We start from the raw sequence: 14671 nt of genomic DNA, 5'->3' as shown, positions 1-14671 counted from the left end.
TCCAGTGTTAAGATCAGAAGAGTCCCATGTCCTTTCTCCTTGTACCCCTTTCAGTAACTGAAACCCTTCCACCTTATCTTTGTTCAAACCACTTCAAAACCTTCCTGACCTCTCTGCTTCATGTTCAGTCCTGTAAAGATAGGCTGTATGTAACAGACTAGGAGATATATCCCCTGTAGAGACTGTTTGATAGGTCACACAGTACTGAAGTCACATCTTTGCCTTCAGGTCACCCCATGTTCCTACAGCCAGACTTACAGCACGACATTTCACGGATGGAGAATCAAGGGAAAGAAATATCATGTGCTGCCATTAATCCTCACATCAGTCATCATCTTCTTAGGGACATAATCTCTCTAATTGTCTGCCTTTGAAACTGCAAAGAATAAAATCAGGACTAAAGTAGTATGTCTGACATAATACAAGAATAACAACATTAAATTACATTTAACTCCCTATAAACCATCCAATTCCTCTGGAAACGTACCATCAGGAAGGGTAAAACTAAAAATCTGTTACACCTTCACAAAGCTCAGCAAACTTTCCCTGAGTTTTAAAAACTAATGTTCTTTTCAAAAGGAAGAGGGGGAAAATGGTACAGTATTAGTAGTAAACTGTAAGAGCAACGTTTTAAGTGTACTGTGCTCTCGCCAGCTCTCTGACAAAGAAACTAATACTAAAATCCCAATTTACCTTTCAAGTAGTGACTATTTACTGTAAGAGCTCTTCTCCTGTTTGTTTGTGAATAGATGGAGATACAATCTGCACAGGATCAAGAAAGAAGGTGAAAAATGTACAACAAATCATTTGTTGCCTTCAAAATGTTTTCTAGAGGAAAGATATAGTTGCCAAGAGATAAAACATGCAACCAGCACCAGCATTGGTTAGGTAGGGAGACACTCACCAGAGGAACACTGGGAGGCCTGTGTACAGGCAGAGGCAACAGACTTAGTTGACCTGAATAAAAGGATTAAGATACACTGAAACTGAGCTGAGTTTGTTGTATAGGTTGGACTAGTTTTTTTCACTTACAAATGATGGTATAACAAAATGCTGTTGGCCATACATTTTTGCTGATTATGCAATATATTATCTGTGATTGAAAAAAAAGATACAATTTTTGGTGCCTCAGGATAACGAAGCAACCGCTTTGTGATGTATAATGGAAGGAACAGAGGAAGAAACATATATTAAAGGGAGAATATGGGAATGACTAAAGCAACAGGGAAATTTCCCAGGAATGTGTATCAATTGACCTTCCAAAGAAACTCTCTGGCAACCTTCAACAACCTTTAGCAATTTCCTTTTCATTACGGTGTAACAACTCACCATCTCTAATGCCATTATACATCTGCTCACCTACTTGGCTTGGCTCTGCACACTTCCCATGAAACACAAGTTCAACAGAAGCCAGATAACTGGCAAAGGGGGAAGGCAAAGTACATCTCAAGTTTTCCGCACTTTTACAAGATTAATGTGTCAGCTTGCTGCCACATTTGAAAACTGTCTTGCTCTGTCTCCTTACTCTCAAACATGAGGTTTCAGTAACATCTCTGTTAACGGAGCTTTTATATTATCTTCTAAACAGATAAACAGATGAAACATCCACCTACTCCAGTCCTGCTGTTTCACTCTACTAACTTCACAGTACGGGATAGATAAGAGAGATGACAGTCTCTGTTTTACCAGTGAAGCAACAGTTTTACACCACTGTGTGCAGAAAGGACACAGCTGTAAAATTAAAAATCCACAGTCCACCCCCTTGGTCTTAGCAAATCCCCTATTCTTGCAACAGATGTTCCAGTTTCCTCACTATGCTTTTATTCTGCATTACTGGTGGAGGAAGCACATTTTAATGTTAGACTCCCAGGATGCTCTCCCCTCAAGTGTCACTCTCCTGAGGAAACCTTTCAGCATGCTTCACAGTTATACTGGAAACCTTGTTTTCATCACACTGTCATTAGGGTATCTATTCTTTTTTTTTTTTTTTCCTTTTTATTTAGAATTGACATAAATGGTAAATTTATGTAATATAAATGGTAAAGGCTAAATATTGTCATTTTATTCCCCTTTCCTTTTCCAACTATATATCAACGGTTGTTCCAATTTCATCATCTTCTTGCTCTCCGAACCCCACCAGCGTTGAAATAGTTTTTGCTGTTCTACATTTAGCCACACATAAAATTGTAACATCAACGTATGGAGATCATTTCAGACCCTGTGCCGTAAACAGAACCTCTACAACAGGACAAGCCTAATTTCACACATTTACAATGAAACCAAGCTACAGGAAAAGGAGAACTAAATTTTCAAACAAATAACCTTTTTTCTGACTGAATTTGAAAAAGTTAATAAAATTCCCTTGTCAGCTGGGATTCAGCTCCGAGATTGCCCGGTATGCCATCATTCAGAGGTACTGCCATTCCTCTGGATTGCTTCACTTTGCCAGCAGTGCCCTCCAAGTCAGTTTTTAGAAGCAGTTAAGAAGAGTTTCTCTTAAAAATGTTGTGAATTGAGAAGTTTTGATTTTAAAATACTTAATGAACTATTGACTACTTTAACAAAATTGGTTTAAGCACATGTCATTTAAAACAGAACTACATTTAGCATATTATGCTGCATTTCTAAATGCTCACTAGCTTAATATATAACAAATTATGCACACTTGTCAGGTTGGATTATTTGGTGAAAGTGCAGAGGTAACTTCACGTTCAGACATTAGTGAGCTTATTCTTACCTGTTTGGAGATTTCACTCCTTTTCCAGATATGTTGGAAATGGGCAGTTTCTATAATTCCCGTATATTCTCTCGTCCTGTGAGGAAGAGATCATCAACTAAGGAATTTTAATCTCAAATTTCTAGTGCTTTTCCAGTAACTATCTGGTCTTTATTGCTACTGTGCTTTTCCTGCACTTTTTCATTAATCATTAACCATGTGTAGCACTATGTTCATTAGCTTTATCAGTCATCCTTAAGCAACAAGGTTAAAAAAAAAAGGAGATCTTGTGAATTCATTCAGCGGGAAGCACAGGCATTAGGGCGGGAAGGACACGGGACTTTCCCTTCCCTCACAGAACCTCAATTGAGCACACACTAGGTGTCAGAGAGGGCCAACAGCCCCAGCAGATCCTGACTCTGCCGACTGGAAGCCAGAGAATCACGCTGGTGAAAGTGTCTGGACAGCAGAGATGTCCAGCGGTTCACGCCAGACAGCGGGTGGGACAATCGAGGACACACCAAAGCCAGGCCCCCGGGGCAGCGCCGGCCCCCGCCGCACGCTGGGGCCCGGCAGGCCGCGGCTGCCGCCACCGGCTGTCTGCGGGCCGGGGCCGGGGCCGGCGGCGGGGCCGGGGCCTGGCACCCCGCTGCCCCCGGACGGCGCCGCCATTTGCAGCAAGTCCCCGCGGGCGGCCGGCGGGCGGGCGGCCGGCGGGCGCCCGGCCTTCGCGTAGAGCTCCTCTGCTGCTGCCTTGCAGGGGGCGAGGTCCAGGGCACAGCCCTGCTCGGCTGCCGGCATGAAACAAAGCAAGCCAAACAAAGAAAGACGGAAAACAAAACCAAAACCAAGCCAAACCAAACCCCAAAAAAAAAACCCCACCACAAACAAACAAACAAAAAACCCCAAACAATCAAAAAAACAAACCAAAAAACCTGGCATGCTTAACAGCAGGACCGTGAGACCCCGCCACCTCGGGCTCCACCGTGCGGCCCGCCTGGCCTGGCCGCCGGGCGCGGGGAGGACGGGACAGGCGACCCCCCTTGCCTGCAGCACGCCGGAGTGCAAAACCCGGCTTCCTAACGCTGTGCAAGAAGCAAAGTCCAGGCTGTATTTCAGCTGACCTGCACTGATGTGACAGACATACTTACCTGTCTATCTATTTACTTACTTTTCCTTTTGGAAGAGTGATTTTTTTTTTTTTTTTTTCCTTGTCCTGACTCACTCCAGGATTTAAACCGGTCAGAAATGGAGGCTGGGAATTAGCAAAATGGGATTTCACCCTCACGAGGTCGTGTTTGCTGGGGGCTGTGCTCGGGCTGGAAGGGTTCAGAGCCCCTCGCTGGGCCGCAGCTGCGCGGGGGAGCGGCTGGCCGGGGCAGGAGGTGGCCCACCCTGCGGTGTGCACTGCCGGGAGGCCATTCCGCAGCGGCTCCCCAGAGATGCGCCAGGACGTACCAGGGGTGAGCACCAGCATTTGATCTTCCCATTCTCACCCCACCTCATCACCCGGCAGGGGATGGCTGGGGAGAGCCTCGAAGGCTGCCCTGGTCCCCCTCGGGCCTGGCCTGCCCTCTCCCTCCTGCTGCACCGCAGCTTTCAGTGAGAAAAAAACGCCCGGGCTTCAGCAGTGGCGTGCCCCTTTCTGTTCCTCAGATCGCACACGGCGGGAGGAAAAGTTGCATTTTACCTCGGAGAAGCCTTCACAACACACCACTGCGGACCGTTGAACACAAAAGCCTGGAGGTACCCATTTATGCACAACTTTTAGGAAAGCCGCTCCAGACTTGCAAGTGAGCAGTATCTATTTCCAGTTTAGGGTTTGTTTTAGACAAGGCATAAGCTCAGCTCAGTCCCTTTCATTTTATCACCCTGTTTTGGGGCTGAATGAAGCCGGACACTACACATGTGCAGTGTCAGGGCCCCAATGGGCTCTGCTCTGCTGTAGCAGCTGAACGAGGCAGCCCCCGCACCCCCTGCAAACTGGTCTGGTGGCCAGCGCTGGGGGGGGGGGGATGCTCAGCTGTCACAGACCCTGGAGGCATCGCCTTCGGGCCTGGTAGGGAGCAAATTCAATGCTTACAGAGCCGTTTCTCTAAGGGTAGCCTTAACTCAGTCAAAGGGACCCTGCGGTTGATTGTAGCACAGGCTTTCTTGGTCTTTCCTCGGCCATCAGTGCTACCTTCAGTTGTTTCTGTATGAGCTGGCCCTCACGTGGACACATGTACTGGATCAGATCAAAAATATCTCTAGCCCTTGTGTAATACTTAGTAGTGGACACATGTACTGGATCAGATCAAAAATATCTCTAGCCCTTGTGTAATACTTAGTAGTGGACATGTAGGGAAGTAAGAGTACAAATACGGGCTATCAAGTAATTCTTCCCCTAAAGACTGCTCCTGGCACTTGGTGACATGAGGCCCATCAACTTCCAGAGTAAAAGATGGTATTTTTGTAGTTAATGTCCATCAGTTGACTTTTCTCCATCATGATGTTTAAGCCCTTTGTGAACCCATGTGAACTTCTGCCACGTGCTGCATTCTGTGGTGGAGAACACTACAGCTTACACAAGCAGTCTATGAGGAAGTATTTCTGGTTTTCCCGAACTGGGCGCCTGCACACTTCAAGTGATGCTTAGTGACTTTTGTATTGAAAGAGATCAGAATTAAATGTTTTGTACTCTGCTCAGCTGACTATGTTTTTCTGTAAGTCTATTATACTGCTTTCAGTCCCTCCTTTCTAGTTGGCTGAACGGTCTTACTGTATTTGATTATTCCTGACGATCCTGTTTGCTCTTCCTTGTATCTCTTCCATTTCTACTGCATCCTAAGCCTGCCTTCCTGCTCCTGTCCTAGGAGTTCCTGCTCATTTATTCTTTCAAGGACAGCAGTTTCTAGGATTTTGTTTGTGAAAGTGTGCGTACAAGCAAGAGGATGCAATGCCTTCTCAGGCACACGGTCTTCTCTGAAGCACTCTGCTTTTTAGAGCAGCAATTGATTCAATTGTTCCAGCAACTGATTGTAAATATTTTGAGGCAAACTTTGTAAGCCTTCAACATTTTTCATTGTTGTTTAGCCAGCTGTTTTCATAAAGCACATGGTGTTTAGTGAAAAACCAAATTAATTCTTCTACCCACCAATTACATAATTATAAATTCGTTTTCTTCCATGACTAGCTGTGTTGTGGGGTCATTTTTCAAGCTCTAATCCTCATATCTTGCCTCATTTCTCTATCTGGTTTTGTCTTTGGGCCTGATTGTGAGAGCACTACAGTAACCTGAAAACTAAGAGTTGTTAAGTCACGCAGAGCACATTAATATTCAGCAGCAAAGAGAAGTATTATGGAGAAAAACAAATTCTGAAAAAGTCTAACTAAATTAAAGTATTTCAAAATCGGATGTATTAACATTCTTTGTGGAGCAAACTGTACATTTTCAGTACTGAGCTTAGTCATTTGTTTTAACCATTCTCATCATTGTTGGCAGAACCGTATTTTTACCTTCCTTTTCTCTTGGTGGCAGTTGGACAGACTGTTTTGGAGAATGGGCAAGTTGTAGAAAACACCAATTTCATAGCTATTTCTCTGATTGATAACCCAAAATGCCAATCCTCACACCTCTGGAGAATGTGTTTCAAAAGGCAAATAAAATGGAAGTCTGCACGTAGAAGTGCCTTCACAAATCTAGGGGAAGAGGAGGGGAAACTGAGTCTAAGAGTCTGGTGAGCAGCATTTGGCCATCACACCACTGTTCTTACTGTGCTCCTAGTCACACCCAAACCATCATTTGGACAGTAGTGCCCAGGAGTAATTCTTTTCTCCACTCTATTTCCCTCCCAGTCTAACTCTTCCGAGTTTTCTTTCTGAGTTACACCTCTGACTGCTGCTGAGCTTCAGAGCCCATAAACCCAGGCTGTACTTTGACTCAGTGCTCACAGCTGTGTTTGTAATTTCACCTTCCTTTTCAGCAATTGTGGCGGCAGAATCTTGCAGCCAACAGATGGAAAACACCTGATTATAGCAAGGCATACAAACCTGGGTAGCCAACAAGTGTCGTGAGACCCTGTTAATCACAGCTCAGTGTCTTGTGCTGAACCAATCTTTCTGGCTAAAACATCTGCTAGTATCTGTGCAAAATGATGAGCAATTTGAGCAGAATGTCTTTGGGCTAAGAGTTTGCAATGGGAGTGTTACACAAACTAATTTAGTTTGAAGTCTCAGATGTGACTAATCGCAGTATCTAATGAGTATCTTACAGCTCTTGGACACAGTTGTGGTTATATTAGGTTTTCAAATACTAATTAGATTGTGCTCCAAGTTAAGGAAGGAAGACATTAAGATGCAGAAGCAACCCAAATTAAGGCAACGTGGATATTTCAAAGGAAGGTATCTCTTTTCTCCATCTGCTGATATTGTTACTAAAGTTTCCAAGATGTTAGACAAACAATGCCCGAGACACAAAGCTGGACATTAACAAACCAGATTAAAGCATCGCTAAGTTAGCGATAACATAAACTCAAAGCCATCTAAAGGTTGACTTACTTGAGAGGAAACGGCTCATCTGGTCATGTTTTTCTCATCTGGTTTTGAGGGTACAGGCTGAAACAGCGATTTGGTGTTAAACCTCACTTTAGGGTTCTGTGCATGAGGATACAAGTGCTGCAGCCACGTGCTGTAAAACGCTAGGCCCATACAAATTTACTCGCAGGTTCAAATGCATTTAAGCTGTTTTGCCAGGTGAACTTCACGCTAGAAGGCTTCATGTGGGATCAGATGTTTGATTGCGTCAGTTGTCCTGCAACTAATGTAAAACCTTCTATCAGGCAGTTAATTCAAATCTGCACCATTTACCCATTTCTGACCCCGACTAACTTCGTACTAGTGACATTCTGATAGCACAGGTACCTACTGTTATCATCTAGGGCCAGATTTCACAGCTGTCGTTTTGCACTTGCTGCAGTTGTGGGCAATTTGGACAAACACACAGACAGTATTACCCTGCCACTGGGCAGCCTTCCCAACACCTCTTTACTGTACTGCTTTTTTTTCATGCCATCTTCTTGCCTGTTCCAAATGTAATATATGCAGTAAAGTGGGGTCTTGGGGTTGTTTCTGTTTTGTTTGTTTTGTTTTGTTTGTTTGTTTGTTTTGTGTGTTTGTTTTTTTTTTTTTTTAACCGGTTTGTGTAGAATTATAGTCCTTGACTTTTAATGATCAGAGGGGGCCAGTTTCAATGTTAGCACAGCTTCCTTTAGCTAAGCAAGAAATAGGCATCTTCAAACCTTTTGTAAACAAGCGGTCCCTTTGTTCAACTCAGTGAAAGGTGAAGTCACTACATGCAGGATAGTGAGCTCTTAGCACTTTAGGCACCACCAGATAGAAAAACTTGGGGGCATATCAAACCCCCAAAATAAATACTCATGCCCCAGTGCTATACAAACTCACATGAAGACACAGCATGCAGAAGCCAGAGTGTGACTAAGGCTTGAGGTGGAATGCGTTTGATGGCTTCTATGGACTAGCAAGGGAGGAACAGGCAATGAGTGTGTCCAACAAAAAAGTGAAACATTTCCAACTGTCTACTGTTGTATCTAGCAGAAGAACCACCAATCTCCTCCCCCCCAAATGGCTTTTTTAAGCAAAACCATATTTTGTGCAGATGTGCTTTTCCACACAAATGCTGATGGACCACTTGAATACAGGGATTACAGGGGTAAATAACTGCCTTCTGAAAGCACTACTGAAGTTTTCTGATCCAACAGCTATCAAGCCAATAAAGTGCTTTATGCAGAGTGTACATTTTCAGTGAGTTGTGGCTTTGTTTTACGACTCAAATGATGCTCATGGTATGTTTCTTGATTTGAATCTAGCAAACTTCCCAAATGGGTATCATGGCAGAATATCCCCAGTAGTTTTCCTCAAACAAAAGGGGTGAACAAGTTCTTTTTTAAACAAAGGACAGTCTGTCCTAATAGGAATCATAAGACAGAACAGCCAGAATAAAGACATCTTGGGGATTCCATTTTCCTCTTGGCTCTTCTTAAAGGCTGTTTAATATAACCCACCTCAGATAACCCAAAATTAAGGCAAGAGATACCCGGTGTACAGATATATCCAAAAGATGACATTAATTCTAATATAAAATGAATAGCATTGTATTAACGTTTATTTCTAATTACAAGAAACAGAATATCAGTCCCTTATTTGTACAAAAATACCTGAAAGATTACAATTAGGTTCACAAGCCAAAAAGCTATTTACAGTATGAAGCAAAGCATATTGAATAAAGGTTTTGTCTCTTAAGTTAATACCTTTTGCATTCCCTGAAACTTTAAACTTTATTCCATTTTACAGTCACTAAATCTTGCATTGTGACAATATAATTTACGATAAGCAAGTCTTGCCACTGGAAAGGTGCATTGATTGGTCAAACTGTCAGGTATTTAGTGCAGAAAAGATAAGACAAAACATCTAAACTGAGGCACGTGTTTCTTCAAGATTAATTAACAAATAAAAAGGTTTTTGTACTTTAACACCTATCGTAACATAACTTAACTAGTAACCTCATTACCAAAATGGTTTGGCATTTTCCTTCTCAACATATTCAAGATTGCTACATGAAGTATTTATTTAGAAAATAAAATCACAGGCAAAAAGATAAAAATTCAACAGGCTCCAAAACAACCCTGAGCATCCCCTTTACATTCATGTCATTTAAATACAAAAATAAGAGTCAAATGTCCTTCAGTCCTTGGTATTCTGAGCTGGCAGCCAGCTGAATCTGTTGGAAAACTAAGGTGGTATTGACTGTTTTCCAGCAGAAAGAAGACAAAGCAGTGATCTGCTTAAGTAAGATTGTTGCCACTTTGAAGGTGGTCACTTTCTCAAAACAGCTCACTTTAGCTGGGAAAAGTACAAAATACTAAGTCAACCATCTACATACAAAAATCATGATTCATAGTCAAACTTTTATTCTCAATTTAAATAAGATGCAAGGTTTTTTTATAAATATGAAACACTGCAAATACTATCTGCCTACTGGGAAAAATGCATGGTTGTCACTAAGCTATGTAAACAGAAAAACTTAAAACTACAGCATAAATGGTCTTATTAAACTGGTAATGTAGTCAATACAAGTATCTTTTTTCTCCTAATAGGGGCCAAATAGAAGCATGCAAAGTGAAGTCAGACTTAAGTTAGCTTAATTTCAAGGTTTTAAAATACATTGTCTAGAAAGCAGGAACACTCATTTCACTATGTACAATTAAAAACAAAACAAAACAAAACAAAAAAAGGCGTCTACTAGAAACAAAATCAAGTTTCTTCATTTGTAATATCTAGACATTAAATGGAAAAAAAAATACTAGATGTGTTCTGTAAACTAAAATACAGTGTTTCTATACCATTGACATAGTTATAAGCTGATATGGACGACTCAGGCAGGTTATGGTTTGTCTTAAGCTATTCTCAACACTACATGAAGACCTAAAGGTGTAGGATTGGTTTTCCTTCTTTACCCTTTCAGATGGCTAGGATTTCAAACCCAGTGGCAAATATTAGTAAGGATTAACTAGCCTGCGTAAATCATTTGCCATCTTAAGAATGCTCCATTCTGCACTATGCTTTGCAAGTTCCCAGGGTGGAATACTCCTCGCTGTGGCTAACTGCATGAAGTACTGGGAAGTTAATTCAGTAACAGTTCCTGCACCAACTGCGTTGCTGAAAGAATGATGTTTGCAATTGGAGGATCAAGGTGGGACTTGTCTAACTTCAATACTGATTTATCATCAGAAGGAGTTATTGTGTAAACATTAAATAATTGATTTAAACATTAACAATAAAGTAGTTCTGATGACAGACCAGCATCAGAGCAGGATACACGCTTGTCTGCCGTAGGTACTGGTGTGCTTTCACGTGCATGACACAGGGATCACCTGTTACCTCGATGGATGATATTGCCAGCAGCTAGTTGACAATCAAATGTGTTTCCATTCCCAGTATGTTCTTTCTCACCATGTAAACTTTCATGGCCCTACAGAAAGCAGAAGGGGGGACAGTTCTTTTTATGCCCTATTCCCCAGGAGAGTTTTGTGTCACTGTAGCTTTACTATACGGAAAGAGCTCTTTGAAAAAGTCTGAAAAGTCAAGGAGCTATAAAGCTAAAAACACTGGTTTTTGTTGTTGTTTTTTTTTTTTTTTTTTTTTTTTTTAATTTTGTCATACTAAGACTACCTGCAGAAGAATCTTCTCACAAAAAACGGTGGTTTCAAATACAAGTGTAGTCATTCAGTCCTATTCTATTTCGTAACAGTAAGTTTCCTCAGGAAAACAGTCAAAAGGCTGTAAAAAACAAACCACCACTCCAATAATAAAAATTTGTGCATAGAATCTAATACAGTCTTTGCATGACTGGATGCCACTAATATGCCATCAACGTACTACAGCCATAATGCTACAAGTCAACAGTTTTAAAAGTACATATATGGTGGTATGTTCTTTTAGAATTGTATCCTCATTGCTTCTTCAAAGACATCTGCAGATCATCGAACCTCAGGTCTCCAGAGAAGTTTTGAGACACACGCACGCACGCACACACACACACTTCTTGATTTTCTTCTAGATCCTTTTAGGCTGAAGCATTCCATACATTTTAGGGTGCAGATTAATACCCAACTCCTGCATGAATTTTAAAAGCCACATCAGCTCCTAATATAGGCTGCATACAATATCCGAAACAAAGTAGGAGTGCAAAAAAAGTGATCAATACAAAAAGTAAACACACTAGTCTTAATTGTCAAGATTATTCCAGGGCAAGAGTTCTTTTCAAAGATTTTTCTTCACACTTGTTCCTGTTAAGTGGCCCAGCCAAGTTAAGTTTCCAGTTTTGTTTCAAATTTACTCATGGTTTTACATACCCTCCCCCCATTTTTGGGATGCTGGGACACTCAGCAGCAATCACTCTTAGGTGTTAGACAAACCAGCAATCTTGGTCTGCTGGCACCTGTCGAATCCATCCCTTTCAGAGTCCCAAGGTGCATAATATTTTTATTTATTTTTACCAACTTACAAATCTGCCAATTCCCCAGTGTCAACGTTCTCTTACAATTACTCTTCTAGCAAATCCAGTCTTCAATGACAGTCAGATTTGAGGTCATAAGGCCACTCGGATGCAGTGGTGTTTGAGTTTGCAGGGCAAGACTCCTTTGTTTAGTTGATAGAATTCAACAAGCTGGATTAGATCACTGAATTTGGTGTTCCCATCATCCAGGCTGAAAAATATCTGTCCATCGTCTTCACACTGGGGAAACAAAATATGCTTTTCAAGTTAGACGGCACATGAAGACGAGCAAGCGTGGCAAAACATAAAGAGTAGAACTGTGTGATGTAAGAGAGATGCTGGGCACTGCCCAAACAACCTAGTGCCTCGAGATCTTCATGAAACCATGCACAGCACTAGAAAAGAACAGATGTTAACCCAACTTGAAATGTTTTGTTGATAAAGGTGAAAGCTCATGGGCAGAGTAATTGAAAGCTGTAGAGACAGCACTGGTTTTCATTACATAAAACAAACATACCCCCAAAATATTTGTTAGGTGTTTGCAAAATTGGCAGACGAAGCAAGGACAGAGGCTTTGGACCAATAGAGAGGTCTATGTGATCTTAAGACTTTCAGTGCTCTTTTTGATCAAGACAAAAATCAAATAGGTTCTCAACATCTCAGTGCAACGTTCTTTTAAGCTCAATGTTAACTGGATAACCTCCAGAATAAAACTTTTTAAAGTTTCCCTAAGTTATTCTATGTTCACCTATGCGACAGGGAGACAACCGGCACTGTTGTTGCTGTCAGTCAGAGTACAAGTTCTGTACATTACATCTATACCAAAGTGATTTACACTAGTTTTCCAGGCAATGTGAACAAAGAATTTTAATGAGACATTTGAAAATTCTAAAGAATGCTTGCTAGTGTACTTCCTAATGGGACCATCCCTGTTAATTACATCAGTAATTAACAAGAGGTCTCTTCAGATGTTGGCAAAGATTTATGATTTAATTTTTTTTTTTTTTTTTGTGATCAGTTTCAAAAATAATCTACTTACCGGCAAGATTTGAAAATGCTTTATTTTTTGATGATGGCACAGCGTAAGTACAAATGCCTTTGGATTGCTTTGGCTGTCTCGGAGAAGAAATAGTCTAGGAGAGAACATTTTTAAGTACACACTGAATACCACAATCCATTTCTTCGTAAATAATCAGAACTACTAAGTCCTTTTGTGCTATTGCCTAACTCTTTAGTTGCATTAAACAGGTGATTCCATAACTGGAAATTTGCTTTCGATTTTTATACCATGGCTACACAACACTAATAAATGAAGAAACAAGAAGCGAATGATACATGACAGTAGTCCTTCCCCTGTTAATGTACGTATGAGGCTTTTTTTAAGAGGCAGTCTAACTGAGCCATCCATTACTGGTATGTACTCTCATGAAGAAAAGGTTCTCACTTAACTCTAAAGCAAATCTGGATTTCTGTAGATGGGGAAGTAATAAATGAAAATCTGTTCCCATTCTCCAGTATCTTGCATCAATTTACAGAAAGCTGATATGTTAGTAAAACTGCATTTAGGTTAAATTGCTGCAATTGCACAGAAACAGCTCAATACTGTCTTAAAACAACTTCCTAGTTAAATAGCATCCACATTATCAAGATAGGGAAAACACACACTGATTTTTTCCTCTAAAACAGTCACAGTATTTTTCCCTCAGTGTCACTGTAAAAGAATATACTTTAGGAGTATAGTTATAAACATCATACACTATGTAACTGTCACTTCCAAGTTGACCCACAAAATTGAAGTCCTAACTTAAATGGTTAAATACATACTTAGGAGAAAAAAATCTAGTCAAAAAATGCTTTGTCCCCCTTGATATTTACGAACTAAGGAAACAGAACCCCTCCATGCCACAGGAAACAAGAATATACCTTTGGCAGAAGGCTCACAGCACTAATCACTGGTGGATTTGTCAGACGGCCAAGCACAGTACTGGGGCAGGCCTCAAGCCCTCTCAATTGCTAACCACTAAGCCAGGAACACACTTTTCCAAGGCTGAGTTGCAAGAACTGCTTGTAGTCTTATGAATCCAAAAGAACTTACTCCAGCTTCTCAGAACCGATTGAGAAATGTCAATACCACAAAAATCATCCTTATAACCAGGGTCAGTCCAACACTCAGAGACAGGTATGTCTCGCCACCACCGGAACCCATGCATGGTATTTGAACATTCCTTTTTAGTCCTAGCAGGACCAGACGTGTGGAAAAGGGACCAAAGACTTTAATAATTAGGATCCATCTCAGGGAGAAAGATCTTTCCTCCCTGTGGTTACTGCAGTTTATCTCTAAATTACCTTTCATCTAGCCATTTCAGATAATGCATGGTACCATAAACTGGTGGCACAAAGCAGAGCTCAGCACAACCTCTGGCAAGCAACAGGCTGTCCACACAAAACAATGACTATAGAGATAGATGCATCCTCCACAGTAGGTTTCAGAAACAGTCAAATGATAGCAGCATCAGCTGTGTATATACATTGGGGAGTATCTTACATGAGCCATCAGAAGACTCTTCACTCTCTACCTTCTTTTGTTCAAGAACACACAGAGGAGGAAAACGCAGGCAAGCCATGACCCTTAGATCCCAGAGCACACAGCTAACGTGGTTCCTCTGCCACTGCTGACTGACCTTGCTACAGCCAAACTAACCAATCTTCACCTTCAGGGAGTCAGCTGCCTAGGCACAAATTTAACACCATCTCAAAGGCATTAATACATTTATGAAAACCCCAAGAAGGACGAGCCAGTAGATTCCTAAGGCAACAAACCAAAATGAGCCCAAGATTGTAGAGAAGATCTGTAGTGTGAGAGAACCAGAAACCCAACAAGTCAGCAGTGCTCCTTTGCT

At 41.4% G+C, this 14671-nt stretch overlaps 1 protein-coding gene across 6 annotated transcripts in view; it reads right to left on the bottom strand.

The window, feature by feature from the left end:
* Nucleotides 1-10897: 10897 nt before the first annotated feature.
* The window catches only part of GRB10 (growth factor receptor bound protein 10), a 146866-nt gene continuing 143092 nt past the window's right edge, over nt 10898-14671 (bottom strand). For all 6 annotated transcript variants that reach the window (XM_042798148.1, XM_042798150.1, XM_042798149.1 and 3 more), the window contains 2 exons: nt 12811-12904; nt 10898-12011 (listed from right to left, as the gene is read on the bottom strand). In XM_042798148.1, coding sequence (XP_042654082.1) covers nt 11865-12011; nt 12811-12904 — 241 coding nt within the window. In that variant the 3' untranslated portion in view covers nt 10898-11864. The remainder of the gene's footprint in view (nt 12012-12810; nt 12905-14671) is intronic.

This window comes from Tyto alba, unplaced genomic scaffold, assembly GCF_018691265.1.
Source record: "Tyto alba isolate M040663 unplaced genomic scaffold, T.alba_DEE_v4.0 Super-Scaffold_27, whole genome shotgun sequence".
Classification (NCBI taxonomy): Eukaryota; Metazoa; Chordata; class Aves; order Strigiformes; family Tytonidae; genus Tyto; species Tyto alba.
The sequence above is the reverse complement of the archived record's forward strand: the minus strand, read 5'-3'. Positions and strand labels throughout refer to the sequence as shown.